Source organism: Ornithodoros turicata, chromosome 1, assembly GCF_037126465.1.
Source record: "Ornithodoros turicata isolate Travis chromosome 1, ASM3712646v1, whole genome shotgun sequence".
Taxonomy (NCBI): Eukaryota; Metazoa; Arthropoda; class Arachnida; order Ixodida; family Argasidae; genus Ornithodoros; species Ornithodoros turicata.
Genome location: NC_088201.1, coordinates 44556245 through 44583656, shown reverse-complemented (window position 1 = coordinate 44583656; position 27412 = coordinate 44556245). Strand labels below are relative to the sequence as shown.

Here is a 27412-nt window from a genome sequence, read left to right as displayed (position 1 = left end):
CACCTGCGTAATGCTATTTTGTGTCCGAAGTAACTGCGAAGTAACTCGTTCTTTTTGTGAAGTAACTCAGTAACTGCGAGTTAGATTTCATGCTGAAGAACTTCGTTATTAACTTAGTTACATTTAGCACGCGGTAACTTAACTTGTAACGAGTTCTTTTTGACGGGTAACTTCTCAATCTATGATATAAAATAGGAGCATTCCGACCTACAATGAACAGTATGTACAGAGCATTAACACTCACCAAAAACTGCGCTACGGCAAAATTTTGGGGCTCAGAAGCACGTCGATTGCAAGCATTCTGACATGATCACAGAGTGGCAGCAGACGACTCCTTTGACAGGAGTCGCGGGACGGTGACGTCACTTTTGTTAACCTTGATTTTTGCCCTGCGAGGCTTACTCAGAGTTACCTGGGTTGAATAAAAAAATGCACTCCATGTGACCAGCTAGATGATTTTGATGTCTTAATAAACAACGGAAGACAAAGCAGGCATCAGAATTTTAAGTTCAGTGAGTTGCCATCCTTTGCCATTGTATTTCGTAGAACCGTGCCAAGTACGGCATTTTATCTATCAACACGGTGCCCTCCGCCTTTAGAAATAACCCAACCCGAAATGACCACAGTCTCCAAATACACAGCCAAAACTGAATTTGTAGCATTCACCTTACAACAACAACGGGAGTGGGGTCTGACATGGAGGCGCTGTGCATATGCAACAGACGTGCACCTGGCTATAGTCTCATTAGAGAGGGGTGACACAGCTCACATTATTTGTGGTTAAAAAAAATGAAAAAGTACCCGAAGGTACCAAATGAGGAACTCTTTCTGCAAGAAGTTATTGTAACTCAAAAGTAACGAATTAAGTGAAAAGTTGCCAATGTAAGTAATTTGGTAACGGCAACTTGTAATGAGTTACGCCCAACAAAATGTAGCAGAATTTTTCAGCAGATGCAAGATAACCTATCTATAAAATTGCTGCTACAAAGTTCTGTGTACGAAAAGACAGTTCTGCAAATGAGAATCCATCAATCACCTCTTTGTACGTATGCACAGTTGAAATTTTGGAACTTTTCACATCAAGTCCTACAAAAAATTTTTTTATTGAATTTATTTTGGATTGTATTTAGGTCTGCATTCACACCTTGAGCAACATAGTGGATACGTGTTATGGAAAGAGGATTTGTTTAGAGTTAGCCTTGTCATTCAGCATTTCAGTTAAGAGCTCTTACTGCACAGTATGTCCACATATTACAAACTATTGATGTAAGTAATGTACCTCTCCCCAAATTTTGGTGCAGCCTAGCTGCTCTTCAGCGAACTGCTCATTTTGTCTGCCAAGACATACTCGTGTGTGTAGGACTTAACCACAAAACCAGCCTTGGGGCTACATTGACAAGTTCTCACTGATGGTTGTGTCGGGCTAGGATTCCCTTGTGCACTTGCACATGAGCAATTCAGAAATTGCTCCATTTAGTAACACACAGCTGAGGTTTGTACATTGTAGTGTTTATATGAATGTTTTTTTTTTTTGTGCCTCAGATTGGAAAAGAAGAGCTGTGCGTTACAGTGCCTGCCCACCGTGAACACAAAGTTGCAAACCAAAGACCTGTTCCTGTCAAGATTTCTGATTACTACAACCCAAGTAAGATCACTCTTTCACTGCACATTGCAAGGGATAAACTTTGGAGCAACGAAGTTCTGAGATGCCCATACTCTGGTGCTGTAGATAACCAAAGAATATGAATTTATTTCACCTGTTTCCCCTTTTGTGGTTGTTGTCCTCTTTCTTTTCACAATTACAGGAGCCTACAAGAGTCATCAGGTATAAATATTATCTCCTATGATTTGCTAACGAAGCTCCAATTGTAACTCACAGGTCGTACAGCGAGGATGTTAGTCCACCCTCCCAAAACCAATCTCTGCAGCATCTGTGATGGAAACGAATGTGGTGACCAATGCAATACAGTCGACACTGATGGGCAAGCCGAACGAGAGAGCGAACCTGATGCTGGCACAGTATATCATGCATCCACGTCTGTTGTGATTGTTTTTACGGTGCTTGCACTTATTTTACAGCATTAGCTACTCCATTGACAAATTCTCGCAAAAGATGCAGGTTCTAGTGTTCACTGTGCCAGTTATGTCCAATGAGCCTAGTGAACTGAAAATAGAAATAGCCATCTACCTGATAATTTTGTGCTAGATGCACAGAGAGATTACAAAGTGCTAATGCCTGCAGATTTTATTACTTCCGTGTTATTGCATATAGAGGTAAAGTTCTCGACGGTACATCTCTTACAGTGCAATACCCTAGTATCAGCCATGATGCCTCCCTTTCGTCTGGGAGGTAAAATGATTTTAGAAACAGTCCATTATTTTGTGTCATGTCATAGGTATTTTCAAATTCATTGGTTTCTCCATGCTCATATTGATGAGATGTGGTGTTCGTTCAGTGTTGCTTCCTTGGCAATCTGCGTATCAAGGTTTACAGGATTTGGAAGCCTGCTCTTGATACACTTACACCATTGTTTTTAAAATACATATGCTCACAAATACTTTTACCTCTATATTCAATATGACATTGGTCCCGTATCATGTAACGCAGCAGTTCGCATTGTGTGAGGACATGTAAATGCAAAAATGAAAACAAGGCAGCAGCTCTTAACATTTTATGTATATAATCCATAGTTGAAAGGATAGAGCCTTTTTGTACATAGATCAGACAACCTCTTCAATGTGTGTTACAGCAATTGTACATAACTCGTTCTTATAGTGTGCATCTTTTGTGGTTAAAAAAATAAAATAAAAAAATCATCTGCATTTTAGACATTCCAATTTCATATGTTGCACTTGGGCTAATTGAAGCTGAAGTGAATTTGAATAAGCTCTAGCTACAAAAACACATGCCTATTCCTGCTCGACATTTCTGTTATATTCAGTAAATTTTAGGCACACAGACATGTAGCATACAAGAAGCATTTATAACCTTTGTAAATCTATATGTGAGGCATGTTCTTCTTTACAGCCTGTTATATATATTTTTAGCCTTGCAAGTCTGTGCAATGTGCACACAAATCAGGAATTGCCATAGGGTATACTTTATTTCTGTATTGCTTCTTGGCTTTGACTTCAGTGTATTTTCATGTGAACTCACTTATGGCATGACATTTCTGCATGACATTTCTGCATGTTTGTTGTCACATCATGACTGTTTAATTTTGCACTATTTATTCAGAGATAACAAAGTAAAGTGAGTGGTACTTGAGTGTATGGACTTCTAAAAGTGAATATCACCTGACTGCTGGCAGAATTAAATCATAATAAAGGTTGTCTGTTTTTTAAGTTATGTCTTCAGATGTGCATGTACCAACGCTCCATTATGAGTCTGCCACATTTTGAACAGAATGAATTTGGTCGTAGCTGATCCCCGCACTTGCTACAGCGTCAATTTCTGATGTCTCCGACACTTATTCTTGCTTACATCTGCATGGCTCCGTGCACTGGTAAGAAACTTTAAAAAGTCGTCTGCAAGAAGGCGCACAAATTGCAACTTGCAAAACTTCAATTTTTACGATGTTATGCCAGATACAGCCTGAAAATTTTTGGTTCCTATCTGAAACAAATGTTATTTATGTGAAATAGTGTAAATCTCCCACACTCGATACCTTGGCCATGCTTGGCCAGTTCCGACATCAAAATATGATCCAATCCTTCAATAATTTACTGCTAAAGGATGTCAGTGGTAATCTTTTTCCTTCACAATTTTGAAAAAAAAAAAAAGTTACTTCATACTTCCCTACAAGCACTTTGATCCACTTCAACATCATTGCCTCCGATCAAGCCTTGCATATAGCATATATTACAATGTAATTCATCTTAGGAGAGCCCCTGCAATATCATTTTCCCATTAGTTATCAATGCAGTGAGCATCCATCAAGTACCATGTATCACAACACAAAAACAGTCTCATCCAACAGCCCTGTCACACAATTCTGTGCACCTGATGCACTCTTCTTTTCAAATTAGATGAATGCATTGCAGCTTTGGTGTTGGTAGTGCAGTCGTTCTTGTGCTAGTCCTGCAGTAGATATGAGCACTTCTGGTTTGCTGAGGATGCACTGAGGAACTGATTGCAGCATCCCACTGACACATTTCCGTTTGCATGGCAGTGAACTTGGGAATGCCTCTGTTTTGAAGAGCCCTTTGAACAATACAAGCGAGGCCCTTCCTCATTTACCACCAAGACAATCTAAGAGCAGCTCCACTATAGACAGTAAAGCTGTGACATGCTCGCTGAATGTTGTGTTTTACTGCACCAGTTTGTACACAGCTTCTTATGTTTGAAGTAAAATAAAAGTGATACCAGGTATCCATTGCTTTCTAGAATGATAAATGCATCAGACCTACCAAGAGTCTTTGAACCGTGAGTCTGGGCAGTATTGCAGGATTCATGGCACAGATATTCCACACATGTGTTTGCTCATGGCATTAGAGCTATAAAACAAACCGCACTATAGGACACTTGAAAGAGGAACTTTGATTGAATGCCTGTAATGGGGGTGATCATCCTGGAGGAGAACATGCTTGAAGATAATTAGTGGTTCAGGGGATTAGCATTGTGCTGTTTTTGCTGCATGTCGGCAGTGGCAGGATGTAGACTACTGTAAACGTTATTTTTATTCGCGATGTATCAAATTTCGCGACCGCTAAAAAATCGCGAAAAATTGCTCTCGTGAGCGCAGCTTGACGTTTATCCCGCGAGAGGAAACAGCCCTGCAAACGCGAAATTAAACAGATAAAATGGTTAAAAAGCAAGTGAGCTGGTGGCTAAGATCCATGACGAAAACCCGAGACTGGGAAAAAGAAAACTTGTGTTGTGTCGTCTGTTTTCGTCTTTTTCCCAGTCTCGGGGGTTTTTGTCATGAAGCGAAATTAAATACGCGCGAATAACTTCGCGGGTGACTGAATGCGCGATTCGTGAAAATTAATACATCGCGGATGAAAATATGTTTACAGTATTCACTTGGGGTATATCTGTGTCGTTGATTGAACGCTCATTGAAAATGTTCATGAGACAATATGCTACGACAGTTTGTCTTTACGCAGGGGAGGGGGTAAAGTTTGGAGAAACCATGTGATGGAGCATATGTCCGCTCACAAGGCCAGCAGTATGGGGATACTCCTAAATGGACCTCTACCTGAGAAACTGCATCATGACGTTGGTAGACAGACCGAAACTGAAACATCGGAAGGGGAGGGCTGGGTTCCACAAATGGGCACTTGTTGGCTGCCTCCTATTGAAAGAAAACTAGGACAGAAGATCACGTCCCTTTCAGGGACCATCGTAATCCCCTCAAGACCGTGGCTTTCGGACGTGACCTTGTTCGCCCCCTACCTTCCACCGCAGTTCAACTCTACCAAATTGGTGGCGCTGTCGAACACTCTGACGTAATTTGTTTACAAACAGGGAGAGGTCTATTGGCATGGTTCTCCACATGGGTACACAGAAGTTAGCTGTTCCCCTCACTTGAGAGAGGGGCCAATGAGGTTGTTCAGATTTGCCTAATCCCTCCACCAGCAATAGGAGAGAGGGAAAATTGGAGAGCTGCCCAGACAGTTGACCCACTTGCTCTAGGTATTGTCAGTTATCCATTGTGTTGTAAGCAAAAAAAAAAAAAAGCCACTATTTCAAACATATGTTTGTAGAATCAGCGTGGACGTTACATTAACAAGTAACGAGCATCAGAGGGTATTGCTACCAAAAGTTACTACCAACAAGAACAAAGGCAGTGCTGTTGACATTATTTCCAACGCAGCTATGCATATTACATCTGATTAATATAAGAATATGCTAATTGAAACTTGTAGGATGAGCATATGTTGAATTTATTGTGGTGCTCTAACCATGCCCAAAAGTGGGCCTAGTATAATTTCCCTACGGGTACAGTTTGCCCACACCATTGGAAAACTAGGTCCCATTTCTTTGTGTGCTGACACGTGCTTGCTGAAGCCTTACATTTCATCAACTTCTTGCAGTGCATTCCATTAGATTGGCATAGTTGTGCGCAACAACACTTTCAAGGAACCCAACCCATTCTTCCGATGAGTCGTAGAAATGGCTGTTCCTGCAAAATAAAAGAAAAACGGGTGCATTTGAACTGTCTCCAAGTTTAATTCAATTTATAAGCTGTTCTACCACATAGGGGTACGTAACCTGCGAGATATTTTTGTTGTAATATGAACTGCTCATCCCCCTAGGCCACCTCAAAGTTAAAAGAAGGCATGCATGCGCTCTGTGCAATTGAAAAAGGAATTTAAAAAAAATTAGTTTCCCTGCACTACCTTATATTCCTACAACAGTATGTAGACGAGTAGCATTGTAACAGCTGATACTTTACCCTAAAAGTCACGAATTCTGAATTAAGGTTACCTTCCCAAACGGATGTCCAAACATAGCCCAATGCCTCCAAGTGTGCCACTATCAAGAGCTTCTCCCCTTAGCATTGAGAAAGAGGTTTTTGGCAAGCTTTTTTTTTAACATGCAGGGAGCCAAACGCTCATGCTATTTAAAGCTGGTGTCCGCGAGGAATCCGGAATTATGAAGTTAACGTGATATCCACTTTCTAGCGACTGTTCAGCAACAGATTGAGAGTCGGAAGACCGCATTTTATGATTGCATTTTGAGACTGACGGCCTGCCTTCATAACAGACTCCAGTGACGTCTGTCCGCACACTGTTGCCCGAATTCAGCCGGGAGTGTGCAGCCGGCAGAAAAATCCAGTTAAATTTATTTGCTAATGTTTCCGACTGTTTCAAAATGAGATAATCAGTAAGTAACAAATCGGTTTCGGTGTGTTGGTCTCGCACTTATAACTATGGTTGAGATATTCAGGTTACATGTATTTCAGGCACCCACTGTTCCGACCACACCTTCAGTTGAACTGCATTTTTTTTTCCAGACACCACCTTTAAGATGACTGAATTCAGTGACGAAACAAACTAATTTTGTCTAGCTAATGAATAAACAAACTAATGAAGTATTTTTCCCACGAAGTACTCAATCATGCAACTGGTAATTCAAACACAAAATTTGGAAAACATCAAATAATTTGTGTCTGAAAGGGGCACTTTTGAAGAAGAAAGCATATTTTTAACAGTTTGTACTGTCCAGCAGCTAAAAACTAGCAATAAAAAAATATGCACGCACACTATGCACCAGGGAGTGTTGGGACTTGAGTTTGTATCCCTAAGTTGTATCCACAGTAAACATCCATCGGTTAATTATGTTAGTTGTTTGTGTCAGTTTAATTGGAATCTGCTAAAGGTGTATGTCGATATGTGCACAAAAGTGACCACTTGGGATTCTATCGTAATGTTTGCTCGGAAGATGGCAGGGGGACATACCTCGTGGCATCTAGTATGGATAAAATGTGCCTTTTGAGCTCTTCAGCCTAAAATTGGGAGGAATTGAAGAGGGTACATTAATAGCTGTTGAATACTGTACCAACACTGCAGGTGTCTCGTCTGTGAGCAGCAATAGTGAATCATCTGCACGTCTGAAACTAACAGGATGCTGCACACACTTACATTGTTCCTCACTGCAACAGTGAACACTGGTGGGTAGAGAGACATGACAAATTCATCCACATAGGCACTGGACATACGCACTAGGTCAGCCACCTTGTCTAGTTCATCATTATCTTCGAGTGTGTCGCACTTCCCTCTACTTCCTACTGCTGCTACCACCTTGCGCATTGTATTCCGTGCTGTCTTTACTAGTCCCAAGCCTGGAAGGAAGCATTCTGTAGGCAAAAGGTGCATCGACAAACTATCCACAACTGTCTCCAACACCTCATTTTAACACACAATGTACGCTGTCCTATATGCTACAGTTTTTCGTGCACTAAGGATTTCAACACTTTTGCCCACCGTTCTTCATCCTGCATCACATATGCTAGCTGCATTTATCTGCTTGTCAGTGCATATGTTGCCATGCATTTCTGCTTCCACTTCAACATGAACCACATTGTCAGTGACAACAGTTTGCCACCTTATTCTGATGACAGTAAAATTGTAGGAAGTAGCAGTCAAGTAGCAGCAAACTGTCCACATACGTACACAGAAAAATTTTGCAAACAGTTTTCCTTCTTCTATTGCCACTTAAGGTTAAAAAGTACACTTGGTCCAACTTTCTAGCAAAAGAAAGTAAACTGAATCTCATTTCAACAAACCTGGAGAAAGCAACTGTCTATCTTGCATGGACCATGTGGACCTACGGGGTTGGGTAAAGCCATTACGCACAGGAATTCTTTCTCCACTTTCAGCTTCTGTGTCGTCTGTCCGTATTGCCTGCAGTGACATGTGCATGGGCAAGCAGGTTTGCAATACACACCCCTCATCTCAACTTTACAGGTGTGCACATCACAGGGTCGTCACATTAACAATCACACTGATAAACTAGAAACAGAAACGGGATGAAACAGGCTGGAGTGCAAAAACTGTACTTTCATATTTGTGCACTACCACCAATGTATTTTAATTCCGTAACTGCTTAGTTGAAGCTCAGTAAATTACTTTACTTTATGTGTTTAAGTAAAATATTAGTTACTGTTTCAAGCTCTTCTGTTGCATCCTGGATGATACCATACTGGCCGCTCAAAATGGAAGAGACTGCTTCTTTATTATCTGAAACATAACAAATGCAAATACTATAGTTTCCTGCACTTCAGTCCTGGCCAAGGAAGAACTTCCCTCACATGTTACCAATGTCATAAAACTGACTGAGTAATTTGACGACCAAGATACCTTTTGGAATGTGTTCAATGACACTGCATTTTTCCCACACTGTTCCCACAGCCTGAAGGTGTGATGTGCTGTAAAGGAATGTGGCAATTCAGGGACTTTTGTTCTGAGCTGCACTATAGAAAAGTTGTTTGACAGTAACCTAGAACAATTTGACATCCCTCGAGTTAATGGAAGCACTTGAGATCACACACACCTCGAAGGTATGGGCAGTATTTTTCGATTTCCTTTTGCCTCGCTTATTCAAAGATTGCGAGATTTTGTATAGCTGCAATAGCTGTTTGAGGTGCTAGGGCATTTCAATGTATTTTACAAATTGATGAAAGGCACTATTATACCTGTTTGAAAACTGCCACAAATTCCACCAATTCAACCTGCTTATGTTCTTCAACACATCACACACAGCCCCACATAATGTGAAGAAAATGTTTTCCACAAAGAGCGCTGTTGCGCAAAAAAGCTATCTTTGAAATGCTAATTCACAGCACAGCTCCTTCACTACCACATTATCCTGCAATGCTGCTAGGATGCTGTCAGTCCTGTTTGTTTCATTAAAACTTGAAACTTGCAATACACAAGGACATGTGGCAGCACTCAAAGGAAAGCAGGAACCAATAATTAAGTTCAGTGGTAGCTGTGCAAATGGAACAACAATGAGTACAGAACCTTTTTTCATGTTTGATTTTACAGAGCCATTCCAGTTTTGTATTTGGATGCTACTTACCTCATTACAATAAAGACTTGAAGCAGGTTCTGTACAGCTTTTAGAATTCCCCATGCACTATCAGCAACTTCGCTACAAAGCGTGTTTCCTATAAAGTAATGGAAGTAGCATGTGATCTGTCTGTGGATTCCAACATGTGTACACCAGGGCAAGTGCTAGCATATGACTACCACTTGACTGCATGCACCTAGTAGGGAGTATCAGGTGTTCGGATAGGGGCCCCACAACGCTAATGTGAATATGTTGGGCTACTGGGGGTGCAAAACTCTGCAAGGGCGTGATAGTGCAGTAACAAACTTTGGCACATGCTCGTGGAGATTGGTCCAAATCCCATGTTTTTTTCTTTTTGTCCATTATACAGTATGTTAAATTGTGAATGTGTGTATGTGAAATAGAGTTGGGTTAAATTAGGCTAGGCTAGCCTCGTTTAGCTTAGCTTAGCCTCGGTTGGATTTGGTTAGCGCGTTTGGATAACACAAATAGGTATTCCCTGGACATACCTACAGTATAGTGTTGTCTGGTAATGCACCGTAAGATTAGCCTAGGTGAGGGTAAGTTAATCTGAGACATCCCCATCACTCGTTGGAATATGCTAGAAAAGGGTCAGGGGCTGCAGTTATATGAAAAATCTAGCTACACAGAGACAGTATGGCTCCTGTTGCCAAACATTTGCATGATAAAATGGTTCCCAGCAGGATACATGGTCGACAAAAGCGAAATGGTGCTGACAAGCTGGTGCACGACTGCGAAATAAACCAGAGACGAGAATTTGCAAATAAAACGAGAATTTGTCTGCACTCCTTGTTTCAGGTTGATTTCCCAGGATCCATGGAACTGAATGTCAAATTCTGGTGGTGGATTACAGAATCTAATGCCCAACTCCATCCAGGGTTTCGAGGACTTTATCCAATTCCCAAACGAAAAATCAATTGGCGGGTCTTGATGCGAAACAGCACTTGCCCTGAGACCTAGGCAATTCCGTGGATGCCGAAAGAAAGGTCAAGCATGCTTTTTCCAAACCAGCTATGAGTGCTGCTTGCTCTTCGGCTGTTGGTGCTGGGGGTTGGGCAAGTGCCATACACAGCTTGGAAGATTCGTGAGAAACAACTTTGGCAACTGCATCTGCCATGAAAAGAAGTTTTATACTACAATTATAATTCGAAGCAGCACTAAATTGCAATATGAAAATAAACATAGAGCTGAAGTACATACTGAACTTTAACCAGAATTCTTCCCTGTTGAAATTATCAGTATTCCTAAACGTAGTTTCTCTCCCTGAAAGTACAAGCATATTGAAAAGCGAGTTACTACTGCAGCACACGTAGCAGGACGCAAGTATTTATTAGCAAAAATAAGTACGACCTAGAGCATAACGGACAGGGCGCTTGCCAAATGTTTGACGTATGTACACCACACGCTATCAATCCACATTCCCACATATGGAAACGAAAAACTAAAACCGTTCAAACGTCTGGAGAAACGTAAGTTCTGAGTTTTAGCAGCACAGTTAAATAAACAAGTCAAAATGCTAACGAATGCAAACAATGGTATGTAACTCTTCAATATATACCCTTCAGCTGGTCACAAAGAACTTCTAAGGTGTCATACAATCGCTTTAAATGATCGGCGGCCAGAGAACTTTGGTGGCTGCTGGCCGCCATTATTAAGCACCTTCAAACCAATCAGTCACAACGCGATTTGCGTATCACCTATAACCAATAAAACTCTGTATTGTGTCAAACAAAGCGTTAGTTAGGGAATATAATTGATTCAAATAATGATAATGTAAAGCAATGTATTATTATTATTTTTATATGCTATAGAATAAGGATACGAAACTAATAAGGATAACAACAAGCCGTCAACACGAACACGTGCCTGGTTGTTGCTTCAAAGCACACCTCGAACATGGAATGTAATGTGCTAGAATGTTCACCTCCCCTGGCAGGGAACAAGGTATGCATTGATAAAACTGGGAAGATAACGGAAAACATTCATATCAGGAGACAAACCTTGACCTTGAGAGACTGAAAAAAACGATATGACAGAGGCTTGGTGTCGTGTCGTCCGTTTTCCGTCCCGCAAGCTCAGGGTTCGTCTCCTAATATGAAGTTATGTATTGCTTTGATTTGCTGCAGTTGAACTGATAGCAAACTGTTGACCGGTAATAACCTGGGGAACTCTGTTGGAAACGTCTGTGCAAATGGTGTCTAATAGCATGCATCCATAACTAGCGATGCATAATACATACTAGAGCACTGCACGGGCCTAATTTTCAGGCCCGGGCACGACGTCTTCTATAGATTTCCAGCCCGACCCGGACCCGACTCCGCCGGCCCGGGCCCAGCCCGTACCCGACTGTTTCCATGCGCAGGCCCGGTCCCAGCCCGCCTCTGCTCTGTATGTTCTCGAAGCCCGGAGGCGTATTTAGATTTACTAAAGAGCACAGCCCAGCGAGGAAAAGGACGCAGCTAATTGGTGGAGAGTGAGGAGGTACACTCGAACGGAGCGACTGTGTTTCTCTGCCGGCAAGCCTCTCTGTGCTTGGTGCTTGCTTCCTTGGGAAGGCAGCGGCACGTGGGCGACATGTTTGTACCTTGCGGTTCAAGAGAGACTCGCGCAGACTCTATTGCGCATGCACCAGTGTTAGTTCCCCTTTCTCGAACTCTCACGCGAATGAAATATGTCAGAACACCTAACCTAACTGACCCTCGTGCCGGACTCACACGCATACGAAATATGTCAGAACACAGAACTGACCCTCGTGCCAGACTCCCAACGCGCCCGCCACACCAATCGTCCCCAAATGTGTACACGTGTGAAATGCACGTGTGAAATCCAGACCCATTACACGAAATAAGCATGATCACATATAAAAAAGTGATAGTTCTCAGATGAGAATACCATGATATCCCATAACCAATGGAAAAATAAGTGACATGAAACTTAAGCTGTCCAGTCCCGTGAAATATGTTCGCGCGCATGCCCGACCATGGCAGGCATTGTCAAGCCCGTACCCGGCTCGGGCCCGGTGGCTGAAACCAGAGCCCGGCCCACAGTGGCGTATCTAGAGCTACCTGCGCCCATGGCAACATGGTTAACATGATGTCCTTGGGGATGCGTTTTCGTGTGGTCCACACTAGGTTTCACACAACAACCTCTCTAATGGCAGGTTCTTTAGGTCATTTATGAATGTGCCAGGTTGAGTGCCCGACCTGGCACATTCACACCCGACCACATGATGGCGCCCCTGTTCACCTGGCGCCCATGGCACCTGTCCACACCCGCCACACCCTCATATACGCCACTGCCGGCCCAGGCCCGCATAAAAAACGCAAAGCCCGGCCCGCGGGCCGGGCTCGGGCTCTCAGGTAAGCCCGGGCCCGTGCAGTGCTCTAATACATACACGGTGCATCCATGCTAGAAATTGTCCCATTAACGAATCCTCGAAAAGCTAATTGCATTCAATCGGATATCATTCAGACAAATGCCATTGAAAAATCAACTGAAACTCCAATTCCCAATAGATGATTTTGGAACAAATATTATATTCGACACAATTGGTACGTTAATAGGTCTCCATGGAAACTCGTTGTAAAAGTCAATGGGGTTCAATTCGAAACACACTGAATAACACTCATACAAACTCGCTGGAGGTCAGTCTTGTTTCCCATTGAGCCAATGTGCTGCAACAAGGAATTTCCCATTGAAGTCACCCCAACATTCTCCTTGTCAATACACTTTTACAAAGGTTTAGCAACATTCAATACCGTTCCTTTTAATGAAAGTTGTTTTGAAGAATGAAATAAGTTTTGGCTGCAAACAATGAAATACGCTCAGTGCGGTTTCAGTGCGGTAAAAATTTAGTTTTACACATAGCGATAGTAGACGTGAAAATATAACAGATCGCATATATAAAAGCTGGAAGGTATTTCAAATGACTTGGAGAGGTGTGATTATTCATGGAGCTGAGAATCGCCTGCAAGAAACTGTACGAAACAGTAAATAGCAGCAACAAATACTTGATTCAGCACTTATGTGTCTTTGAAGGCATACCGTTCATCACCAACACACACTACCACAATTCTCAAAGAGTAAACCCATGGGGGCTAGTTCTCGCAACGTCCGAAACAACGAACGGCGCCGAAGAGAAAAAATTGCTTGAAGCACTGAGCTCTTCGGCGATCATGTTCTTCTGTGTTTCGTACACCTGCCGACGCACGATTTACCGTCTAGTTTGCCTTTCTTGTGTAAAAGTTAACGCCATATCCAACTTCGGCAAGACTGCGTTCTTGCGAGGCAGTGATCACCACGTCGTGACAAAGACTCTTGCCTGCCGCCTCGTACGAGCTCAACCTGCATGTAATACCATTTCAAAAACATTTTAAACAACATTTCAAATAACATTTCAAAACACATTACATACCGTTGGTAACAGTATCACTGCATCACTCCGCTTCATCTTGCTATCTTTCCATCAGCACTCACAATGCCTGCTGGGGTAAAAGCGTACAAAGAACGGGAATACCTTACACGTCGACTACATACCTTGAAAAGGCAAAAATCATAAAGACAAAGCGCGAATTGCTGCAGATGCGCGACCGTCATCCTCACACTTCGACATTTCCTAACAGACTCATTATTACTCTGGCGGAAAAGCTTCCACTTCCGTGCGGTCCAATCTTGCATGGATTGCAAAAACAATAACTTCGAGTGGGAGGTGCAACCAGAGAGTCGAACCGAAACGTTTATCGGTTGGGTTCAGGTTTAGGTTCGATGATGAAGGTTCAGTTCCGGTTCAGCTCTGGAAGGCAACTATAATGGTTTGAACCGGTTTTTTTCAAACGGTTCGGTTCACGAACCGGTTCAGGGACCACGGGTGGGAATGAAGCACAACAGGCAGGTTAAAGCACACTTCCTCTTGTGTGGTACAGTGCATGAAGTGGACAGGAAGGCATCAACGGTGGTTCAAGATTTTGAAAGATCTTGCGCGATATGAAAGACAAGATTAGTAGTGGTTTCAACAGGAGCATAACCATGAATTACCGGTTTGGGTTGACTACCCCAGCGTGTAGCTCATGTCGTGTTGGTTAACTAACCCGGGTTGGGTTTTTCGCAGAATCTCCGCAGGAATATAACAGTCAACCAAGGCTGCTACCTTAGCTTAAGTCATTTAAGTCATTGAAATTATTGATTACCAGTCATTAGTGGCGAATGCTTGGTATGTTCTTTTTGTTCTGGCCAGCACGAGGGTGGCTGGCTCTTTACTTTGCAAGGGGCTTATGTAAGCTCACCCACGCTAGGTGTCAGCGATCAGTTCTGCAGTTCGGGTGGACACCCTGTATAGCTGAGGCTCTATGTCACTTCATGAATGCTACCTATTGATCCATAGTCCTTATATACTCATGTGCATTTCTTAGACATTAGTAGCCATAACAGTTTTAAGTTACTATTTCTGTTGCTGTTATTTCGCGACTCCAGAAAATCCAGAGCATTCCTGCAGGGCACAACTTTTTCGGCAAGCAACAGGAAGGCTACGTACCTAATACATCAAAGAAGAAAACAAAAAAGATGAAAAAAGTAGTGTTTATGTTCATGCACAACATGCAAAGTTCCGCCCTTAGTTCCATATGAACCGTTATTTGAACCGGTTGCCGGTATTTTTTTAACGGTTCAGTTCGGGTTCAGCTCCAAGATTGTGTCGACTGTTTCGGTCTGGGTTCAGGTTCGGTTCGACTCTCTGGGTGCAACACTAAGTTACCACGATGCCTCTACTTTTGATAAAATATTCGCAAACATTTGAAATCACACAAACTATTTTGGAACGCGGATGGGGAAACATGCCCTATGGCGCCGAAAAGGTATGAAATCTCATTACTTAAGTTGGGAATGATCATGTCTCATTCGTTCGCATTAGGTCAATTCATTGAATTGGCTTCTCATTCCTTGTATTGATGCAGTCTGTGCCACAGATGCTGGATCTCATCAAATGAATTCGAAATCAACGTTTCTCATTGATATCCATTAGACCAGTTGCTTGAATTGGTTCTTTATTCTCTGGGCACAGTCTTTGCCATACACATTGAACGAATTGGCCGTTTGACATTGAATTGATTTCACATTGAATCTCATTGGAACTGCGGGGAGAATTCATTGAGATCATGCCTTTTCTCTCCAGCAGTGATGTTCAGAATGTGACTAGGGGTGTTTGAAGTTAGGGGCAAGGGGGGCTTCTGCCCCCCTTTCCTTTCATGCAGTTGCATGTTCACAGGCATGATTTTTTTAAAACTAACAGGTAACATTTTAAGTGAGTAATTCGTTACTTGGGATGAACATATTTACTAATAGCATCGCTACCCTTGTGACATGAAACACATTCCAAACCTAAATACGGTTATATCAGATTCAGATAAAGACTGGCCATCACCTCCTTTTTAACTGAATGCAATAAGGGGGAGCTGTTTTTTACAGCAGCACAGTTCAAGTAATTCTGCACTGTGTGTATTATGTGTCACTTGACTGTGTTTTCTTTGTTTATATTTACTCTTTTTCCTTTTCTGCACACAGAACGGCCTTAATGTACTAATCCATTAAACTCCCCCCTGTGGCTAGGGACTTATGACATCCCTGAGTGCGGTTCGTCATAAATACCATTAATGTCTATCAGTAATGTTCAAGTATTCAATATTAATCATTAGTATGCCATAACTACACCTGGCACGCCTCTGTTTCCTGCAGAACGGTTGTAGGCATTCACGTATCATGACATAGCTGTATAATTAAATCCGTCTTTCTGTATACAGCATATGACTATACAGGTTAATACTCCCGACTGTGTACTGACATCAATATTTATAGTTTAAATGAAATGCATTTCTGTACACAATGAGTGTGCTGATACAGTGAGATATGTTTGCATACAACGGCAGCACTGAAAAGAGAGGACAAAAGAAAACCCCCCAAAACAAACGCTTTTCACATACTGATTCCTAAAACTTGTCATACTACATCCTTGACTCCTAGGATGAAGCATCTGATGTGCATTTGAAAAACCTGGCAACATATATTGCACTATTGAAGGACTCAAAGGAGAAGGCTGATGCTGCATCAGTATCTATTAAAAAGATAACAGGACGTCTTGGAAGTGGGGAACACCATACTGCCAAGGTTAGTTTTGGGTGGTCATGTGCATGTCTTAATGCAAGACCACGATGCCATGTTATTTCTCATGCTTCTTTGGGACAGTTAATGTTAAAATGATAATCTTTTTTTTTATGTGTTGGTTGGCTCTCAGGGTCTCAGTTTCTTGGAAATGAAGAACCACCTGCTGTTAAGTTATTTGCTCGATTTAACGAACATTATTTGGAGGAAGGTCAGTGGACATCGTATTGCTGGCGAAGCGTCCATCAAGCGACTTGTGGAAATCAGAACCGTATGATCTCGTTGTGTGTGTTCAAACTGGGGATTAGTAAAACGTTTTCATGTGGTTACAGGTGCTTGAACGAATACGGCCCATTGACCAAAAGCTGAAATATCATATTGACAAGCTGGTGCGAACTGCAACAGTTGGTGCAATAAGTGAGTGCGAATGTATTTCCTAAGAAAGTTACACTGATCTGAGTTAATCTGTACTGAACTCACTCACTAACTTTGTTATAGATGCCGATGATCCTCTGCTGTTCAGGCCAAACCCAGACGCTCTACAGGACAACGTAAGTTAATGAAATACATTTTAAAGCATAGTGCTTGTGCTTGACTTTGTGTACCGGCTTCTTTCAGTTACTGTTATTGAATTTTAGGTCACAGATGATGATGTTGATGAAGATGATGACACCACAAGCAAAGGCACTAAAAAGACAAAAGCATACGTTCCGCCAAAGTTAGCCCCCGTCCATTATGGTATGGTTGGAATGCACTGCTGCAGGACATCTTACTCAAGATTTGTTTATGGGGGAAAAGGTTTCTCGGATCTTGCAATGTTTTTTGAACAGACAGATTGGAAGCATCGTGATACATCCCTGGATGATAAGTTTTGGGGTAGCATGCTTTCTTTGATGAGGTGTTCAAACCTCCTCCACATAACATACAGATAATGCAGTACAATACTAGGCAGGAACAGAACAGGCATTGCATCTATACTTATATGGTTCAGTTTCTGTAAGCATTGTTTTTCACAGTTATTGTTACAAACCCACTTAAAAGTGTATTGTTGATTTTGTCCTTTTGCGTCTCTCATCTTTGTGTCATTTCCTCCTCATACACGAGGAAGTGTTACCTACAAATGTCTTGACACCCATTACTTTTCACAATTCGAATAGAGCTTTGTCAAACTTTGGCCATACTAGAACAGACCCAACACAATTCTTCAAAGGTGGCTTTGAAATCAATTTCTAAAGGCACTGACAAATGATCTGATGTAAAGTTCTTATTGATAAAGTTTAATGAAATTATCATGTTGCTCACCTTGTGCCTCTTACTGGTTGTCCCATAGTTCCCGCATTGCACATTATTCGACGTTTTGCAGGTATTTCGAATTGTTGCACATTGTTCTTATGGTAATAGGAGAATGAAGTGTTCCCATTTGTTCCCATTGTAGGAATACTCTGTGGCTTGCCATTTTTGCGTGCACAGTTCGTATTGTATGTCCATTGCATTTGGAGAAATATCGTGCAGTGTAGGCCACTTAGTCATCCTGCATATTGGAAAATACCATATAAGATCAGATGGGGATCTCATGGGAATAGCATCATACTTGAAGCCTGAGCCTGGGCAAGACAAACAACCACACACACGAGACTCAATGAAACTCAACTTTTGAGTCTTGTGTGTGTGGTTGTTTGTTTCGCCCAGGTTCACGCTTAAAGTATGATGGAGTTCATCCACCAGCTAGCTTGTGTATATGCCGTCCTATCCTGGGAATAGTCACACTGCACTGAGCACACTGTATTTTTGTGCTGCATGCAGCAACACTATGCTGCACATAGTGCTGTTGTAGCTAATTGTGAGAGCAAAGACTTCAAAATTTTCCTCCAAATGTGTTTCGCTTACGTTTTGAGGTAGTTTGTGGTAGTAAGCTAGGTATGGTAGTCTGCTTTACATCGTGATTCATACCAGCTATTACTGGTTATCAAATTGGTGGTTTTAGTCACCTCTGATGTCCCAGTATTCGTCATGACACGTCCCTGATATATTTATGAGCTATTCTACAACTACTCAGAATGTTTTTTACATTTGCGTGACTGCACAACAATTGAGCAGAATGGGCATCCTGATGACACACTTTCGAGATATTATAGCATCAATGCTGCTCTGTGTTGTTCAAAGCAGACTTCACTGACATGTTATTGTTGATAAAAAATGTTCACGCATAGTAGATATGGCTTACATTTGACAATCGTTTGTGTCTTTGATTTAACAAATTTATTCTGTCTTTATGCAATGATGTTACATATATTGTAGCCAATTTGTGGGCATATCCAATTTTCCACAACTCACAGTAGGAGGTCTATAGGTGGTCTCCACTGTACTAAATAGGAAAATGTTGATTAGTGTAACCTGCATTCTACTGGAATGTATTTCATTGTATGACTGTGCAGATGGAGACATACAGACAGAACAGGAGCTAATGCTTGAGCGAGCTAAAAGGCGTGCACTGAACACAAGCATTATTGAAGAACTGCGTAAAGAATATTACGATGGACCAGAGGAGGTGAAGGTATGTACCTGCCTTCACCTTGTTTTGCTCCCTTCCTGCATGTCCAGTAAACTGTCCTGGCAAGTATAATTCTAGATCAAAGAAACCAGCTGAAAGGACTGAAGATAAATTGACGCTTTTGTTTTTAGATTTTTTTTTTTTTTCAGATTGGGGGAAAGAATTGCGTTTTATGTTAAAAAATGTAAAACAGGGTAAAATCTAGTGGTATATCATGTGAAAGAGCAGATTTTTGGGTGAAGAGAGAAAAGCTCTGGTGAGTTACAGCGCTGAGTGTGAAGTGTTTAGTGCTCTCCAGTGCCCGTATGGGCAGCTCAGTTTTCACCTTGGGGCATTCACTTTTCGAGATTGCTTGGTTTTATCCAAAGTGACTACGATGCAAGTCGGGTGGTGGTGTAAAAACTGGTGTTACCAGGTTTAACCCTAAAACACAAGTCTCATTGGACTTGGATTGGATTCAACTTTCATTATTGGAAAGTTCCTTACTTTAATATTTAAAACACCTATGTGATTGGTAGAGGGAACAAAAATAATTATGGGTCGTTGTTTGTCGGACTTGGTACTAATAACTCAACAGCTGATATACGAGGTGCGATCAAAAAGTTCCAAGACTAGTTCCATAGCACGATGAGAAATGGCACCACGAAGACAAGCACACATCAGTTGATGTCAATAACCTTAGTTTGTTCTTGTGCCGAGTGGCGTCAATTTTTGAATATTGGTTGCTGTGCTACACGCGTGTTTATGACCACGTGCACGCGAGTCGTTGCGATTTCAGTATGGACTGCAAACTGGAGCAGGGAGCAAACGTCAAACTCAATCTGCAAAAGAGACATTTGAGGTTATCCAGCAGGCTGATGGCAATGAGGCAGTGAGTCGTGCAAGATGTTTTGAGTGGCAGTCGTATTTTAAGAGAATCAGAACATCATTGGAAGACGAGGAGAGGCCAGGGAAGCCATCCACAAGCACAACCCTCAAAAATGTCGATGTGATAAGGGAACTTGCGCATGAGTACTGTAGAAGTACCGTAGAAGAACCATTCAGGACATTGCTGACATCGTCGATGCATCATATGGCACAGTGTAGGGAATCCTCACATCCGTTTTAGGCACGCGCTGCATTGTGGCAGAATTTGTGCCGAGGATCCTGACCTCCGAACAGAAGGAGCATCGTGTTGAACTCTGTCAGGACATTCGTGAGCAGGTTTCGGACGACCCAACATTCATGTCAAGGGTAATCACTGGGGACGTGATCTGGATATACGGTTATGATCCGCAGACCAAACCACAGTCTTCGCAGTGGAAGAGTCCAGCATCTCCAAAACCAAAGAAGGCGAGGCAAGTCAGAAGCGCAACCAGGTGCATGCTGATCGTTTTTGTTCGATGTGCGCGGAGTTGTGCACCGTGAATTTGTCCCTGGGGGCCGGACCGTTAATGCACAGTTTTGACTACTCACTGGCGTTTTAGAGAGGACATTCGGCGCAAAAGGCCTGAGCTGTGGTGCGGGGGCAATTGGATGCTCCATAACGACAATGCACCAGCTCACAGAGCATCAGAAACTCTGCAGTTTTTGGGCCGCAGCAGAATAATCACCATTCTTCACCCGCCCTACTCGCCGGATTTGGCCCCTTTCTTCCTTTACCCAACGATGAAGCTTAGGCTGAAGGGTCGCTGTTTCGAAACCGTGAAAAAGGTCCAGCGTGAATCGCAGAAGGTGCTGGACATGCTCCGAGAAGAGGACTTCCAAGGAGCCTTCAGAAAGTGGGAAAAGTGCTGGGAGCAGTGTATCAGGGCACAAGGAGACCTCTCTAAGGGCGATAATAGCCAAACTTAAACAAAAGTAGATAAAAGCCTTCGTATGCACCTAGTCTCTGAACTTTTTGATACCACCTCGTATTAATATGTCAAAGCGATTATGGCATGCAAATGTGAGGAGGGAACACCCTCTTGTGTTTGCGACAGCATGATGGGAGAGAACAAGCACGTGTGGACTTGGGGAAACATGAGGGAAATCTAAGAACAGGACTGACATTATTGTACATAACTGCTCTGGGTATCCTGTTACAGGAAGTGCCTTCAAATAAGCGGGTTGCCACCTGCAATTGTGTTGAGTTACAAGACAAAATTTAAGAGCTCAAGTGTGGACTGTAGGAAACTGTTGAATTAAGCAGCACTTTGATTTATTAAGCGAGGCAGTGTTTTTGGCAATTAACTTTAGCTAGTCAGCATCTAACAAACATACATACTCTATTGATAGGATTCCTACAACTCTCATAAGGCAAAAGCAAGAAAGCTGATAGAAGAGAGAACAGAGTAAGTTGGTCTTTTTAACTGGCAGTGGGCCTTCACTTCTTCACTTGATAGGTGTCTGCAGGATGAAAATAGGTGAAAATATGATTGCATCTTGTGTGACACAAGTTCTCTTTCTGACGCAATGCATTTTCAGGTATGAGGAGGACAATATGCTACGATTGACACTTAGCAAGAAAGAAATGGTGAGTGGTGTTCTGACATCAACATGTTTTAATGGGGCTCTAGTACATTCTGTGATCTTATGCTTTAGCACAAGACCAAGCAGCTGGAGACTATGTCTGGACTGAGCGGTCTTGCACGGTTTGGAGACATTTCCTCATTGAATGTGGATGATCTTGAGGTCAGTGAATGTTCTCTCATGTGACTTGAATGCAAAGAGTGTGTGGTGGAAAAGGTTGTGTGAGAGGTGACTTGGAAGGTTTTGGGTGTGGGAATGTGACAGCTCGCCAGATATGCATGTGACACTGTTTACACTTTGTACCACAATATTTTTTTATATTGTTCTCTTGATGTTTAGATTTTATTTTGGAATCTGTATGCAGTTGTTGTTCTGTTATTCTGATTTTAAAAAATTGGATGTGTGGTGTTTTGCGTTAAATAATTGACATCGTCAAATGCCACATAGAAATTCTCCATGGAAATATTTCCATATTCAGTACTTTGCAGCATATCCTAAGGGACTGGCTTTTCTTACCATGCTATCATTCCACATTTCAAAACACCATAGCGGTAACTCTCTTCACAATTTGGTGTTGTGTTTTTTTTTTTTTTTTTGATTGGGTGTTAGCGCCGCGAAGCAACTGTGGCTATGAGCGACGTACAGATGTGGACAGACGGAGAGAGGATAGCAGGAAGGAGTGGGGGACAGGGGGGTTAGTATGCGTCCTGGGCCGACTTCAGGGGGAACTGTGCCGACATTCGTCTGGAAAGTCTTCGGAAAACCCAGGGAAAACCTCAGACAGCACAGCCGGCGGTAGGATTCGAACCCACCACCTCCCAGTCTTCAGCACGACCTTGGTTACCACCAACGAGCGGACGCCTTAGCCCACTCGGCCATGCCGCTGGTTTGGTGTTGTGTTCACAACGGTTTTACAACCTGGTAAAATATCAGTGCCTCTGAGCGAAGTTTGCATAAATGAGGTCTTATTGTTTACTGTGTGGAGATCACCTAGAGCATGTTGTCTGCAGCAAAGTGAACCATATTCTCTGGAGTACAGCAAGGCTTCTCCTTGTAGAATTGATGGAGAAGAACTTCGAGTGGTGAGATACACCAGGTGCTGTGGTAGACATGAAATACATGTGAAAAGTACAGTATTGCCCCCATTTTTTTTGCATTGTGTCATTGTATATGTTTCAGTATGTTGCAAACAGCGATGGGTAGAAAGAAATGTCAGTCACTATCTGCTTGTGAAGTAGTTCAGTGCTGTAGATATGAGTGGCACTTCGTAATTGAGAGAAAAAAAGTGCATCTGTTACCATGTGAAACACTGCCCAAGTTTTATTTGCCTATTTTCTGTATTTCCAGGAGCTGGGGCCGAAGAAGAAAAAGGCTAAACGGGTATGTATGCAGTTAACTTCAGTTATAGTTCTGCTGTTCAGCTGTATATGCTATATATGTATGCTGTACCTATGCTGTATATGCTATCAGCTTTCATATGCTAGCAAATGTAGGAGCAATATTGTTTTGAGGTACAGATATAACCGTACCAGTAGTACTTTGTTGATTTTGCACCAAGTTGTTACACACACTTTCTCAGTCCAACAGAACAAACATTGACCATATCCATCAGGGTGTGTGGCATTTGGTATGCCCAGAGGATAGTATTATGCCTTTACCTGCTAAGGAGGAGTTTGCAAGCATTAATGTCCTTGAGAAAGTGCAATTATTCAGGAGAGAGCCCTGTCAAGCTTGTAAATGCTGCTTCTCCTGTAACTGCTGGTACTTCTCAGCTGATGCAGACCTGTCCCTGCAGTTGGTACAGTGTGTGCCAAGACATTTGCTGTGCTCTACTGTTTTCTCATGATTACAACTGCTGAATCTTATGCAAAGAGAGTACCTCTTGAGTGACAGTTGAACTGGTATAAAATAGCCTAAATGTGTGGCAATAAGCTTTTGAGGTGGTACAGGCCATCAAGGGCATTTGTGCACAAATACACACTCTGTCAAACATCACATTCTCAGCACCACTTTCATGTGTGATTACTAGAGGTGTGCGAATATTGAAACTTTCAAATAAGAATCGAATATGAATACCTGCAAAATTGCCCTTCGAATACTGAATCGAATTTCGAATATCACGTCATAGGATATAGGCCTCTAAGAGTAACAATTAAGCCCCGGTAAACTAACATCGTCACACTTGTGCGCTGCTGATCCTTAGAACAATGCCTTCGCCTTTGCTAACATAGTTTTGTGGTAGGCAAATCAAGGAGCTGTTTTGGACTAGCAGGAGCAGATCACTAATGAGACACTGCAGGTGGTGATATGTACACACAAAATGAAGTACCGTATTTACTCGCATATAAGACGCACATATTTTGCCCAAAACATCGCACCACTGAGGAAGTGCGTTCAATACGTTGGAGAAAATTGGAATCAACACTTAAGGTAAACTTAATACCCGTTTTATTCCAAGATATCTGCAGCGATCTTCTCGGTATCAAACCACGCAATTCTCCCACATCAAATGGTCTTCCGTTGGATCAAGCGTGGACGAAATCCTCCTTGATGTCTGCCGCATTTGTCGTTCATCACTCTGTCGCGAGGTGCTCCACCTCGTTGACTGCGCAAGACGATCCGGCCGTGCTACTAAAGTCGGGGTGCATTTAATGTGGAACAAAGAAGTACCAGCATTTCGGTGCTCAAGTTGGGGTGTGTCCAATACGCAAGTAAATAGGGTATATCTAACTACAAAACATGGCTGGCAATAAGTACTGGGCCAGCAGGTGCAGCAAGCTACGATATACGCGTAAATGAAAAAAAAATTCAGTTTCCTCTTTTCATTCTTGTTCAGGTGTACAAGAAGAAGTGGGGCAAGAAAGGTATGTTACCTAAGTTTTATATTCTGGTACTGTTGGTAAATGTGTGAATTTGTGCTGAAGAAAATGATTGTGTATTCAACAGATATTGCACAAATTCCACATTCTCCCTTAGCAATACATCTCCTACCTTGTTCTGCTCATGGTTATGTCGCATTAGTAGCTGAAAACACAGTGTGAACTTTTGGACAGTTACTTTCGCATTATATTGTCATCTCTTTGCTTCTGCTTCTCACGCTCATACAGTAGCGTGAGTTTTGTAGACATGCCTGCTCCATAAGATTTATGGAAATTGAGCTCTCTCCACCAGTCTAGTGAAAGGATGAACAACCAGGTGGTAATTAGAAACTGTTTTTTTTTTTTGTTGAATGTTAGTTCAATGAATGCAGTGAAGGGCATTGAAATTGGCAAGAATGAGCGGAGCTTGTATGACGAAGATTGGTGCAAAGCTGAACGCAGTGCGGAAACACCTGGCTTCTGTCAGTTTTTAGGAAAGTGATCACTTCAACGTATTTATAGATCAATTTCTGAAAGGACATAGAATATATCGATTAATATAAGTGAGGACTTTAAAGGTTCAGCACCATAATAAATGATATTGGCTTAACCTACAAATCTTCACAAATAGACATAGACATTAAGAAGGTTTACAGCTTTATTTATTGAGGTATATTTGTATAATATTGAGGTGGATGCACACGTTGCTTTCATTTTAGGCAACATGGATGTCAAGGGTGTCCTATTGGCTTTATCTAAAAACAGGCTTGAAGGGGCTGCTGTTGTGCAGGAGAAATCTGAATGTTCAGTTGAGCCATGCATTCAGTTACTGCTTGCATTTCCTGGGCATTTATTGTATTGCGTGCCATTTTGTGGAGTGCTACATAAATCCGTTGATGGGAAAACAATATAATGGCTCCTCTTTCATTTTCAGGCTTTAAAAAGAAATGGAAACACTGATGTACCAATAAATCTACATGACTACACTGTCCAAAATGTAATACTTTTGCAGGTACTGTCTCCTCTCGTATGCATCACATCACATCACAGCACTGGACATAAACAGTTTTAACTTTCTTTTGAGCAGTATTTTAGAAATTTAATATTCTAACTCTGAATACAATATTCAACTCCTAACCTCATTGGCGTACATCTTTTTTTTTTTGGCACAGTGTCAACATATGATGGTCACCATATGAGGTGTGTATGCCGGGTTTCGGTACAGATGCGGCAAAGCTCCTACGTCAGTTTCATAGACAATGGGTGTGTTAAGTGGGTGCCCCGGAGTGCGAGTGTATCATACTCCACTCGCTTAACGAGACATATGCGCCATCGGCGCATCCCGGAGTGTCAGACGCCGAGTTTTTTGGGTTCCCATCACAAGTGGGTGCACTGAAGCAGACGACAAGCGCTTGGGGTATGAAACTTTTGGCGTGACGTATTTCCTGTTGAGCGTGCGATCAACTGGGAACAAAGTGGGAGCTGGCACTGGCAGAAAAGGACTTCAGATTAGTTCGAATGGTACGCGTGGAAGCAAAATAGAGGCATACTATGTTATCGAATTCCCCATTTTGGGAAACTATACCATGTTTTAAAAAACTGCAACCAAGCATGCTTTCATATTACTGGGCAACTTCCACACAGTTGTTCGCAGGTCATGGACACGTCAAGCAGTCACCTTCACTAAAAATTGCTCCTATGGCGTCTATTACAAATTTTCGTCGCTTATGTGTCATTTGCTATTGCGAGAAAATGTTCTCAAAACTGCTGTCGTCCAAACAAAGCCACCGTATCCTGAGTCTATGCACTGCATGAGCAGACGACAGGAAGTGGTATCACTAAGAGAGCAGTGTAATGCTCCAAACCTGCTTTTCGCTGTTAAATGGCCGCTCCGGGTGTCACATGCTCCCCATTTGGGTGCGCCTAAAGAGGGGCACCTACGTAACTCACCCATTTTATGCAAAAAAAGAATCTAAGCAGCCATGGCACGGTCACTGTCCCACAATTTTTTCAAAGACTTTTTATGCGAAGCTCACAGGGTACAATGTCAACTATGTAGGCACAGTTGCTTTCAAGAATTTAAATATAATCTTGTCTCACTGATGCGGACACCTTAATACCCATGCTCTGTCATCTGGATAGCAAATTTCCAGATACGTTAACTAAGTGCGGGGACGCGTGCAGTTTTTCGTTCCAGTACTTCCCTTGTTCCTGCTGAACGTCGTAGACTGTGGACATTTCAACATCAATGATCAGGCCAGCTGACTTTCACTATTCACAGCACTAACAGCTCAGATGATTCCATCATAGCACGTATAACTGTGGAATCTCCCTTCACTTCAGGTTTATAACCGTTGAGAACATCATAGGAAGATGGCGATGTGCCCAAGACACCGTGTTCTGCAGTGCCATAAAGCTTACCTCATTATCAGGGTTTCATGATATTGGCTACAAAATGTGTGCCATGTGTGCATGGCAAAGTGGCGTACCACTTGTAGCTCTCAAACCTTTCTCCAACAGACATTCTAATGTTCCTGGTGCAATATAGCAGCTAGTTTGGTACATTCTAGCAGAGGTGGGGAGTAGTAGTCATGCATTACATTTTCACCGAGTAATGCGTCGTGGCATCACTCGTTACTTGGATTGTATGTTGTGGCGCTGTCTGAAGCGAACAGTTAAAACTTGTGCAGTGTTGAGGCATGGAAAATCCCTGTTTTTTTTTTCGATCCTGTCTTTAACAGTGACCAGGAGGAGAACCAAGTGCAGGGTATTCTGCGCTTGGTATTTACACAACTTCACTTGCACAGATTTGAGGAATATTCG

General features: G+C 42.3%; 3 protein-coding genes across 5 annotated transcripts in view; 2 read left to right on the top strand and 1 right to left on the bottom strand.

The window, feature by feature from the left end:
• The window catches only part of LOC135378122 (CD109 antigen-like), a 66224-nt gene extending 62879 nt beyond the window's left edge, over positions 1–3345 (top strand). For all 3 annotated transcript variants that reach the window (XM_064611008.1, XM_064611009.1, XM_064611010.1), the window contains 2 exons: positions 1543–1645; positions 1880–3345. In XM_064611008.1, coding sequence (XP_064467078.1) covers positions 1543–1645; positions 1880–2085 — 309 coding nt within the window. In that variant the 3' untranslated portion in view covers positions 2086–3345. The remainder of the gene's footprint in view (positions 1–1542; positions 1646–1879) is intronic.
• LOC135378124 (cyclin-D1-binding protein 1 homolog) lies at positions 2660–11211 on the bottom strand. The gene is made up of 10 exons (XM_064611011.1): positions 11100–11211; positions 10742–10804; positions 10490–10651; positions 9530–9617; positions 8809–8876; positions 8612–8688; positions 8235–8352; positions 7591–7790; positions 7408–7454; positions 2660–6128 (listed from the first exon to the last, which is right to left on the bottom strand). Exons 1-10 carry the CDS (start codon positions 11188–11190, stop codon positions 6026–6028), a joined length of 1017 nt encoding a protein of 338 aa, XP_064467081.1. The 5' UTR covers positions 11191–11211; the 3' UTR covers positions 2660–6025.
• Positions 11212–11386: 175 nt separating this feature from the next.
• On the top strand, positions 11387–25593 carry LOC135378121 (neuroguidin-like). Its single transcript, XM_064611007.1, has 13 exons — positions 11387–11485; positions 16553–16696; positions 16824–16961; positions 17023–17107; positions 17189–17241; positions 17329–17428; positions 19126–19244; positions 21498–21553; positions 21687–21735; positions 21804–21893; positions 23079–23111; positions 24568–24595; positions 25524–25593. Exons 1-13 carry the CDS (start codon positions 11438–11440, stop codon positions 25547–25549), a joined length of 969 nt encoding a protein of 322 aa, XP_064467077.1. The 5' UTR covers positions 11387–11437; the 3' UTR covers positions 25550–25593.
• Positions 25594–27412: the final 1819 nt, after the last annotated feature.